Genomic DNA, 11,836 nt, shown 5'->3' with positions numbered 1-11,836 from the left:
GTTGAACAGTTATCCAAACTTCTGCAATAAAAATAAGTGCTAAATGTATAAGTATTAAGTTTTTAGTCATGAAAAGTGACCATTTGTTGGCTCTACCAGTATGGCTTGTTATCCTGTAACAGTTTTTAGTTACCAACATGCAGCCTGCTGTATTATACTGTATCTTTAATGTTTCAGTACAGCAGAGTTCATGAAAAATTCAAATTAAGCTGGCTATGTATTTATAAACAGTACTGTGCAGAACTTTTAGGCATGCTTGGGCACAAAACTGAAGCTGAAGTATGGTGTAGATGTGGAGAGGAAATCGCCGGAGGATACTATCAAGTAAGAAGGATTGACGCAACTCTGGGTGTGCTCTGGATGTCTGCATGAAAAAGGTGAGGCATACCATACCTGTCCCATCTTACAGAAGAGAGGATGCGGCATACTACTGAGGGATGTGGTGGTATGGAATTGGAATTACTGTATGAACTGGAAACTGAAAAATAAGTGGGTGTACTCCATATACTCCCTTATACCCTGCACTTCACCACTCCTTATGTAGGTGAGGTCACCATACTGTGGCTGTGTCAAACTGCCATACTGCCAACCCAGTAATGGAGGCCATAGTGTACGTCACAACAAGGAGGTAAGTTTTGTTCCTGCTGGTCGCAGGCAGTGAATAAATTAGACTTAAAGGCCACATATTATGCAAAATATACTTTTTCAGGCCATTCTAGGAAAAGTATGTGCCCCTGGCCAGTCCACAATCCCCCCAAGAATCAGGAAAATAACCAGCCCCCCTTTCTCCACCTTTCAGAAAAAGTGTGCTGAAACAAGCCATTCTCAGATTTTCCCCTCATGATGTCATGTGGGGAGTTAGCCCCGCCCCAGGTGAAGTTGGCCCTCATTGCTTGGAAGAAAGTTTGGCTCTCTGACAGGAGGATCAGGAGCGCCACATCCATTTCCTGAGAGGGGCGGAGTCAGTCAGCTTATTAACATTTAAAGCCACAGAGCAGGTGTTTTGTCAGTTACATATTTCACAGCGGGGCTGAACAGCAATGCAGGGGTTAGCGCTGTTGCCTCACAGCAAGAAGGGTCCTGGTTCGTTTCCCGGTCTGGGCCTTTCTGTGTTGAGTTTCCATGTTCTCCCCATGCACGTGTGGTTCTCTCTGCGGGTACTCTGGCTTCCTCCCACCACCAAAAACCTGCTCATTAGGTTAACTGGTAACTCTAAATTGGCCGTGGGTGTGAATGTGAGCATGCCTGGTTGTCTCTATATGTCAGCCCTGTGATTGAATTGACTGGCGACCAGTCCAGGGTGTACCCCGCCTCTCGCCAAATGACAGCTGGGATAGGCTCCAGCCCCCCCGCGACCCCCAATGGGATAAGGGGCATAGAAAATGGATGGATGGATATTTCACTTCATGTTTTTGGGACCACTGAGACTAATATTAACTTGACTTTAAAGGGTAAAATATGTGACCTTTAAGGAGGGGGTTTGTTGCCTTTTTTGGACCTCCCACTCGTGGCTCTGGTAGTGATAATACTTTTTGACGACTCAGTGGATAGCAGTGTCTTGATGTCACATTGGTAATGGCTCAGCTTGCCTGGAACCTCTCCAGAGGTGATCCAAAAACCTATCAGGTACCAAGACGAGGTACTGCAATCCGTAAAGGAAAATTTATAAAGAATAGTGGATTCCAAGCCAGCTGGTAGCACATAATGATAACACACCTTTAACCCCCCCAGATTGGTGCTCTATTTACTCTACATACACCTGGTCTATGATAAACAAATGTATGAATGTGTTTTTAACACAAACTGTCTGAGATTCTTTACCCCCTAAAAACGCAAACATATTTAAAGTTCTGCTGAGGAAATTATTGTTTGTGCATTTTTTCTCTTTGGTGATGTGGACTTGCATGCTCGAGCAGAGATTTCATTCTGTCGTTTTTGAAGGCCAAATATGGAGGATGCTAAAAAAGGCCTGTTTTGGCAGGTTGCTGTTATTTACTTTGTCTGACATCTACCCTGCAGAAGTGGAATTTAGAGGCATTAAAAATCACAACACAGTAATGTCCGGTCTTGTTCCTGTTGATCTTTCTTGCTTTTTGAAAAAGAAGCAGCTTTATCGATTTCATCTTTTTTTTTTTTACAACCAGTTAAAAACTCCACACAAGACCTTGAAGCTTTCAGAAACACTAATTACACCCATTCAAAGTCAGCTCTACCACCCACTGAGTACCTGTCACATCTGTAGATCACAGAGCAAAAAACAAACACAATGGATGGTTTGAAACTATGAAGGGGATCAGGAGGTGTAGTTTTGGCACACTCTTACAGAAACATCAGCGATGTGGAAAGCGGAGCTGGCCGGCGGGGAGTCACTGGGGAGGGGTTTTTGAAGCATAACTGGCTTTCTGGCTCCTGCTTGGCCCGATGGATTCTCCATACTGAAGCAGCTGTAGTTGGTTTTGAGGCTGGGCCACATCCAGGAAGGTGGGTGGGAAAGGGGATCTCCAGTTGGATGTCTACAGGCGGGGGGGGTGCATTAATCGGCTAATGATCTGTCCAATCCATGTCCCTTGAGATTAAAGAAGGAGCGTGGGAGAGGTTTGATTGCGGTTACATGTGAAATAATACCTATGTCATGCACAAATTAAACCTTTTTGATCACATGTAAACCAAATCCCTCCAAGAGATTCCCATAGTTAAAGTCAAGACACAGACACATTTAATCAGGCCATGTTTGATTAGATTTAATGATTAGGACTCAGATGGACAACCCCCCAGTCTCCCACCCTTTCAGTCTTGCATTCTTTGACAGGAGTGTCCTCAACACAGAGCACACAGACGATGGACTCCACATTCAGACAAATCCCAGAGCCAAAAAACACACAATCCAGGCGAGTGTCTCAGTCAGATCCCTTCTGTTCTGGATGCCTATAAGCACTAATTCAAGTAAAATGTTCCCTCTATGACAGGTCTCCACATATGAGTACAAAAACAGGCATTCATGAAAAGAAAAAATATAAACAAATACACATTAATGTCCACTTTGATAATAAAAAAGGAAGAACCTGGTAAATAAATCCAACAGAACTGAAGGAGGAAGCTCATATGCCAGGCTGTCTAAGTGATGCGCACGATAGGTGAGTCGTGAGATACACCAGGATGTTAAAAAAAGACAAGAAAAGAAAAACTGGCCAGGATGTAAAGATGTGATGGGGAGGATGAGGAGCGGAGGCTGCTAGGAGAAATACAAGGGAGCAGGAATAGGTCCCAGAGAGGCTGCAGCAGGGGTGGTGGTCCAGTTTGGCCATAGCGTTCTGCCTCAGTGGCATCTCAGTGGTGTTTGGCAGTGAGGCTTGGTGCTCTGATGGGATGCTGAGGTGGAGGCTGTAGAAGCTTGGGTGCAGCGGCTCCTTCAGTACCATTTTTAAAGGAATTCATCAGCTCGTGTGTGCATGTGAGTCTGTTTATTTTGACGTCTCCTCCCCTCCCGTGCCCAGCATGTGATGACTGATTAGCTAAACCCCCCTCACCAGAGAGATGAGAGGGAACTGTGGAACACGCAGGGACAGACAGACACATGCACACGAACACAGGAGCGCTGACGCGTGCGGACATACATGCACAGGCAGATACAGACGCACTGGAATGCACACGCTCACGCACACACGTAAACACACAGTGGCATGAAGCCAACCCAGTCTGATGGGTATACAGATATGAGCAGCAGTCTCTGAGTTTGACTTGTCATGTCTGTGCGTGGATATGATTGCTCATGCTTGTGCAGCTTGTGTGAGTTTGAAAAACGTTTACTCCGTTAAGTCGACCTGGCTCCTTCTCTCAAGTCCGTTCTCTGTGCGCCAGCAATGGCCTCCACGCCTGACTGTGAGTGTCCAACACCCCCCCAGTGAGGGGTCAGGTCATAGTTCCAAGTAAGGCCACAGCAGGGGTCGGTAACCCCGCGTGAGGGTTTCACATGAGTCTGTCTCCGCTGTCGCCTTTATAACCGTTAGTACGGTGAGCCGAAGCCTTGGTCAGGGGTGGGGCTAGAGGCTGGGGCGTTGGCGGGTGGTGTCGTAGGAGCGCACGACTTGGGATTGGGAGACAACGCCATGCTCCTCCTGGGAGAAGGCATAGCCATCTGCAGACAGAGGATGAAGATGAGAGGTTATTATAACTTGACTGTTGGACTGGATTATACAACAGTTAGCTGTGATCGAGGACTCTGATTGGACAAGAGGCCTGCAATGAGAGTTGACACTACTACTACTTTAATTATAAATAATAGTTCTCTCTCATTCATTATCATCATGGCTGCTAATGCTCTGTTTTTATCAATCACAGTTATCACTGCTAATTCTTAACATACTGCCTCCATCATTACTGATGTTATAGCCATGCCCTACAAAATGGAAAACAAGTTTCAGGCCATAAATTTGTTTTCCATTTGATGCTTTGTTGTTTCTTTTGTCCATCTTTCGCATCCCCCTCTCCTCTCTTCCTGCTTCTCCCACATCCCATACCCTCCTACCAACCCCAGCGCAGCTTCAAGACTTCTGTCAACATGAGTCCGGTTCTGTCCGTTAAAGGGAAAGTTTTCCTCACCGCTGCGAGGCTAAATGTTGCTAGTCCTAAACTCATGCTGAGAGTAACTCTAGACCTGCCCTCTGTGTAACGTGTCTAAAGATAACTGCAGTTATGATCTGGTGCAAAACAAACAAAGATTGATTGATTGATCGTTGGTTGAATGGTTAATTGATTGATTTGTTGGCTGGTTTATTGAATGTTTGATAGGTTGGTTGATTTGTTGATTGCTTGGTTAGTTGGCTGATTGATGAAATAGTTGATTGATTGGTTGCTTGGTTGGTCGGTCAGTAGACAGATAGGTTGATAGATTGGCTGATTATCTGGTTGGTTGATTGACTTGTTGGTTGATATGTTAGTTGATTGCTTGATTGATTAATTGATTGATTATTTTTGGTTGACTGATTGGTTGATTTCCTGATTGCTTTGTTGGTTGGCTGACTGATAAATGGGCTGATTAATTGGTTGGTTGATATGCTAATAGATTGCTTGATAGATCATTTTATTGTTTAGTTGATTGATTGATTGGTTGATTGCCTGATTTGCTTATTGGTTGGTTGACTGATTGATTGATTGATTCATTTGTTGGTTGGTCAGTTGGTTGACTGATTGATTCATTCATTTGTTGGTTGATTGATTGACTGATTGATTCATAGGCTGATTGCTTGATTTGCTTATTTGTTGGTGGATTAATTGATTGGTTGCCTGGTTGGTTGATTGGTTGGTCGGTTGATGTTGAGAGCTACCTTTTGTATCACTCCACCCAAGCCAGGTGCTCTGAAAACAGTCAGTTAAATCTGCAGTTGACTGCCTGATGAATGAAACAAAGAAACAGATGGACATTGACCTCCTGTGAAATACAGTGTTTTAGATGCACTTTTACTACCCATTTCTACTTTAAAAAGTTGGCTGCATCCCACAGTATAAACGGATGTGACCAATACACCAGCCTAAAGAGCTGTGGCATGCACCTGAAGTGTGCAACCACACACTGCACAAGACCTAACACTACTGAAAATGCACGCCAGTCATGGTGCATTGCAGCTCGCTGCTTTACTGCTCAGAATTGCAGGAATATGTAACCACACAGACTAGTGGGTTTGGTGTCACTTTTCAACGGCTTTTCTCCCTTGTTAGGTCATAATTTTCATTTAACGAAAAAAAGGGAACTATACTGCTGTTATCATCAGAAAAATTCGACATACATTAGGCATAATCCCTATATTTTATGAGTTAAGAGGTTAGCTACACCCTCTAACATACAGTATAAACATCTTTGTTTTGCCAACAAAACATTGAGCTTATAAACTTTGTGGGTAAGAGATTGAGTGATGCTGTGCTATTCACAAACAAACCTGCTCTTCAATGTGAGCCATGGTAACTAGATCCTAATTGAAAGCCAGTTTTCTTTCCTTAGTTTGTTGTTATCTAATCCACATTTAAAAAGCCAAACTAGTTCCAAATGAGGAGCCGCTTGGGAGCCAAACAACCAGCTTTACTGAGCTGAGCCAAACGATCCAGATCTCTTATAAGAGATACATTTATGGCCCCAACAAGTGAGGCTCGAGCGAGGCACAACCCTGTACTCCACCATAGTTGTTGTGGCTTGACCCGCGCATGTGGCTTTAGTAGGCTATGCTATATCTGACATAATTGTTTGAAGAAAGATGCCGTTGGCTGTCCACACGGAGGTGAAACGGAAAGCGTTCACAGATTTGTTCACTCTGGGACCCGGTTTCAAAAAGTAGCTTTTACGGCCTACCAAAACACCGTGTCTGTGTGGATGAAATGCCGATATGACAAAAAACTTTGTGTTTACTCCTGAATTCGTCTCTGTGTGGACGGAGCCTAATGAAAACTACACTAAACTAATTAAAACTAAACTGCAATGTAAAACATAAGGTAAAAACAAAATAAAAATAAAAACTAATTACAAAACCCCAAACTATTATAACCTTGGTATCTGCAAATATGAACATTCCTGTTGATATGTACAGCTGATATATTTGGCAAAATATAGGAGTGTACCATCAAGTTTAGGTGGTTGCTTAGGGTGATTCCCACTCAAGAGGGCCCATTGTGAGTCCTGAACATTTTGAATGAAACCCAAAAGAAGTACCAGACAGTCTATTTCCCTCACTCAACTGTGCTTGACTCAGCCTCTCTGAACATTAGGCACTTAGTGAACAGAAGGTGTACTTACATCAGTATTATTTTGGAAATATTCACATCAGATATTGGCAAAAATCCAATATTGAGCATCCCAAAAACATCCCAGAATATCTACAAAACTCCATGCATAGGTCTGTTTTAGAGCAGGATAACATTAAAATGTGTGTGTGAAGGAAAGGAAACTCACGTGACACAGTCTGCTGCACCGAGTTGGAGCGTCCTACACTTGAAGGCGTTTTCCTAAAGACTCTTGTCAGCAGATGGGCACGTTCGTTTAGACTGCAGAGAGAGGACAGGAGGATCAGTTACTCTACAGTGAGGGTACATGACCATTATTGAAAATTCAAGAGAGTATATCAGCTAATCACACTTCAACACAGCTCTATCACTAGCCACTAGGATAGTTTTAATTTGTGCACATATTTCTCAGCTCTTTGTCCCATTTTTCTCTGAGATTTAAAATGTTTCAGGGTAAAAACACAGTTTGCTAACAAAGTGGATTTAGAGTTAGACCTGGAGGCTGAGAGAGGGGGTATTCAATACTGACTGCCCCTAACTTTAAATTTTAAGCCAACAGTAAGTTGTAAACTGCTTCAGGGTAACAGGACATCCACAGAAAACTTTCCCCCCGACCTCCCCCCACTCCTCTTCGTTCCTCTTTCCAAGAAGAAGACTGGATCCTCTGTGTAGAGACCACACGCCGTCACGGCTCCTCTCCTCCCGTGACCAAAAATAACTGAGTCCTTTCCAGATTTTGCACGCAAATGCATGCACATACAAACACATATACACTTATTTCTAAGTATTAATACCATCATGACAGCCATGTAAGTCATCAGGAGAAGTGCTGCATATAAATCCAACAACATTTGTAATCCAAAGTGTCTCAGATTTTCAATTTCTTTCCCAATTTTGGCATTTATTTTCCAAAAAGAGTACAAAATAATATCTCAGGGGGGTTTTCTTGTATCTTTTGATGATTAGCAGAGTAGTTCTGGACCACAGCCATCATTCCCAAGGTTAAAGCTTCAATCAGCCAGTTTGGAAATCTTCAATAATGTATGTGAAAGTTGGGAACCTTCAACAGAGACTACAGAAATCTTCTGCCAAGGAAAAAAAAAAGATGTCTGTTGGATAGATGACAGGGCCGAATGAACGATAAAAGCCAAAAAAATGAAAGGCTCATGCATCAGTTCAACTCAAATTGTCCTTTTCTTTCCGCAAAGTTTGTTTCGCATTATTCCAAAAAGTCCAAGGATGTGCCCCGTTTGAACTCTTCCCTGGAGACGCTCCTGTCCTCTACCTTTCCAGCTCTTTCCCATGCCTACCCCAGGACCTCCACAGGAACTACAAACACAGATGTGCTCTATTTTCCATTTCTGCTCCTCTGCCTACAGCTACTTTGCTTCTCTTATACTTCATGGAGCGGGCCCCACGTTTCAGTCCGGGTTTTAAAGTGGGGTCATTTCAGGACAGGGCCCTGCATGGGGGTCAAGAGCACTAACCCTTCCCTCCCTAACCTTAAAACATACGTCTTACTTCTCCACAGTGCTCAGAAAGCAGCTTGTCCTCATGACTGACTTAGTCATGTCTGACACCATGTATCACTTTGACAGATTTTTAGATCTTAATGTAATACACCCATGTAACCGTTAACAGCAAATAGCTAAGGGAACAGTACTCTAACGGAAATGAGTAGTTATAGAGCCCGATGATGGTGTTCACCATACTGGAAATACTGACTCCAGAGGTGGAGCTGAAGTGACGAGCCTCCACTTTTAGTCAACTCAGCAGACTTATCCATTACTCTTAGTCCTAAAATATGGAAAGTTATAACAAACCCAACTCATATGACTTTACCAATAAAGACATGAACTATAGGTTGCAGGTTACAAATTACATTTGTAGCTGTGTGTTATTTGATTCATGAGCTCTGGATAGCTTCTTGAGAGTCCTATTTCAGTAAAGGTTATTCTACATGGTAAATATGATCAATCATATCTTCATTTTAGCTGTTTTTGTTAATAAGCTGAAGCGAATTGGAATAGACCAAACCTGTTTTTGAATCAGGTTGTAAACATGTTTTTTCTGTTGTAAAAATACATTTTCGCGAAAAAAGAAGGATTGTTTGGTGATTTTTTTGAGTGTCCCAAAAACCAAGAAATCCTCAATGGGATGGAGACTCTTTTGTTTTTGCAGCCAGCCTTCAGTTTAAACTAAAAGAACTGAGTTTTTTTTTGCTTCTTCTTGTACAAAAGTCCAGAAAACAGCAAAGAGGTCATATCAAAATGTACATTTTTGCAACAGAAATCAATATGGATCATTACAGCTTGGTAAAAAAAAATTAAGGCAAAAGTCTTCTGACTTTAATCTCAGAATGCTGACTTAAATTTCAGAATTCTTCCTTTAATCTCAGAATCCTTACTTTGATCTCAGAATCCTTACTTTGATCTCAGAATCCTTACTTTGATTTCAGAATCCTTACTTTAATCTCAGAATCCTTACTTTGATCTCAGAATCCTTACTTTGATCTCAGAATCCTTACTTTGATTTCAGAGTGCTGACTTAAATCTCAGAATCCTGATTTTAATTTCAGAATGCTGAATTTAATCTCAGAATCCTGATTTTAATTTCAGAATGCTGAATTTAATCTCAGAATCCTGACTTCTCCTCACAAGCAAATAAACAATTTTCATCTCAAAAATGTTTTTCAGTGGCCCTAATCCTTTCCCTTAACGGTTATAAGTATGCGTAATAATGTTCTCACAGTGAACTAATCTATAAGCAGAAATAAAGGGGACAAAAATCATGAACAACTGTGTTTTTGACACTGCAAGCTGATAAATTGGAACTTCTGCTCTCTGGTAAGAGGTTCAGGGTTCCCAGCTGTAGACTCAGAAGTTTTAAAAATTATTTTATTCCTGTGTCTATAAAGCTGACAAATAGGAGCAATAAATAAATCATGACTGGCACTGGACTGGGATTTCTCGGTGTATTTTTGCACTGGTACTCTGAGAATCTAATTATGTAATTAGAACCACGGCTGAGTTGGCCACAGGCTATCACATGGTAGCTGTTTGCCAGGAGCCTTACGGGCTGCTTAATCACTGTCGGGCCTCCTCACAAAGCAATAGGTGATGCCACTGAGACTACATTGATGTTTTTTGCCTTTGCAGCCAGCTAGAAGTCCACACTAAAGAAACCGCTGCTTGACTGCTCAGTGTAGCCTGTTTCAACTGCTCTATATGTTTTAGTTTATTGAATTCATTTCATATTTTTTATGATCCTGTTGTCTGAAATCTAGACCTTAAAGTTAACTTGTAATGACAAAGAAATAAAGAGACGCTAAAGTAAGAATTCCTAAATATTATTATTTTTTATCAGACCTATAATCTACAGAGTATCTATATATGGAGAAAATTCTCTCCAAACTAAACAACACCATCAGCTCTAACACAGCTCAGGTGACAGCATACACACGGCTAATTCACAGTGAGGGAACTACACACAAAACCAGAAGACACACCAGGTCGGTACAGCAGTTCAAATTGATCCATCTATGAGGCAATCCAGACATGGAGGAATGGTAGAAAACAAGACATGAGAGAAGAAATTAAAAATGATGCAGAGGACAAAGAGGAAGAAGAGATAAAAAAAGAAGGAGGTAGGAACTGAAAACAAGCGAGGGTCACTCCAGAGACAAACTCAGAGACTACCTCCGTGAACAGCTCTGGAGCTACGGGACCTCAGCCTTTGCTTCGGCCCTGTGAATGGCACCACCAGGACAATAAGTGCTGTTTTTTAACACATACAGAAACGTGAAATCTTGTGCCAATTCTTTAGGTTTAGAGGTTAATGCAATCCAGGACAACAGCCCTTCATTAAGCTGTTGGTGGTAAAACCATCCTAAAGACTGAAGGTGTTAGTTTAATATATATCCAAGCATGTTTACAGGAAGTGTTTGTTTCTTTTATAATGGGGGATTATGTGAAGTACTTGTCAATAGCAACTGCATCACTCACAGGAGATGTCAGGCAGCTTGGCCCCTTTTTCTGAGAGACCAGAGTGTTGGCACGGAAGCTAGGCTACACATCACTGCAGATTAGGCCAATGGTAACAGGTAATTTTGTGCTTTTTGAGGAATAGAGAGAGAACGGGGCGCTGTCAATTATTGCTCTGTTTCTACACAGCATCAGGCTGTCTGGTGTTTACCTTTGGTATTGTACAGACACTCTGCTTGAGTTAAAATTAGTTCAGAATCCTTACAAAACCAAACTTAACTCAAAGAACAAGTAGCTTAACCTTCCTTCTGTCTCAGGGTGATGTGATTGAATCTGTCCTCTTACAAATATCTTGGATTCTTGATTGATGAGTTGCTGTCCTTAATTACATTTTGATCAACTTGTAAAGAAATTAAAGCTGCAACTGGATTTTTATTTCAGAAATAAGTTTTTTTTTTCCTTTTGATGCAAAGAAAAGGCCTGTCTTTGATTGATTATGATGTTCTGCACATGCATGCATCTTCTCAGTGCCTTAAATCTTTAGTTAGTGTGTACCACAGGGCGCTGAGGTTCATAACAAATCTGAAGTCCTTAACTCATCATTGTACTCTGTGCGATGGAGCTGGTTGGCTTTCAATGGCCACTCGTAGACAAAAATCATTGGAATATCCTTATCCTTATCCTTACATGAAGCTTTACTAAATCTGCTTCCATCACACCTGTGTGATTTATTCAGGCCAAAAGTGCTGGAAGTTACAATCTTTACTTTCCAAATTTACTTTGCTATCTATTCCAAAAGTCTGTCTTGAGAGAGGTAAAAGAAGTTTTAGGTTTGCTGCTCCTGCAGCCTGAAATCTGCTACAGGAGACCTTTTTTCTTGATGAACTGGTCTCTTTAAATCTTTTTAAAGGTAGATTGAAGGCGTTGGAGGAAGATGTATGGTGTTGTAGACATTTTGACTGATGACTTTCTGCTCTGTGACTCTGGATTTGGTTTGTTTGTGACTGTAAGTGCTCTGTTTCTTTTATGTCTGTGCCTTTAACCTGCAATTTCCACATCCGCAGCACACCAGTTTTGCTCCGACT

At 41.8% G+C, this 11,836-nt stretch overlaps 1 protein-coding gene across 9 annotated transcripts in view; it reads right to left on the bottom strand.

Annotated features, from left to right (window-relative positions):
- Window positions 1–2,731: 2,731 nt before the first annotated feature.
- The window catches only part of atp8a2 (ATPase phospholipid transporting 8A2), a 107,768-nt gene continuing 98,663 nt past the window's right edge, over window positions 2,732–11,836 (bottom strand). For 8 of the 9 annotated variants that reach the window (XM_041814358.1, XM_041814360.1, XM_041814359.1 and 5 more), the window contains 2 exons: window positions 6,938–7,029; window positions 2,732–4,135 (listed from right to left, as the gene is read on the bottom strand). In XM_041814358.1, the coding sequence (XP_041670292.1) occupies window positions 4,041–4,135; window positions 6,938–7,029 (187 nt within the window). In that variant the 3' untranslated portion in view covers window positions 2,732–4,040. Of the gene's footprint in view, window positions 4,136–5,324; window positions 5,390–6,937; window positions 7,030–11,836 lie in introns of all 9 variants that reach the window. The other variant, XM_041814362.1, reaches the window with a different exon arrangement.

This window comes from Cheilinus undulatus, linkage group 19 (assembly GCF_018320785.1).
Source record: "Cheilinus undulatus linkage group 19, ASM1832078v1, whole genome shotgun sequence".
In the NCBI taxonomy this organism is placed as follows: Eukaryota; Metazoa; Chordata; class Actinopteri; order Labriformes; family Labridae; genus Cheilinus; species Cheilinus undulatus.
Note: the sequence above shows the minus strand (reverse complement) of the source record. Positions and strands in the feature narration are given on the sequence as shown.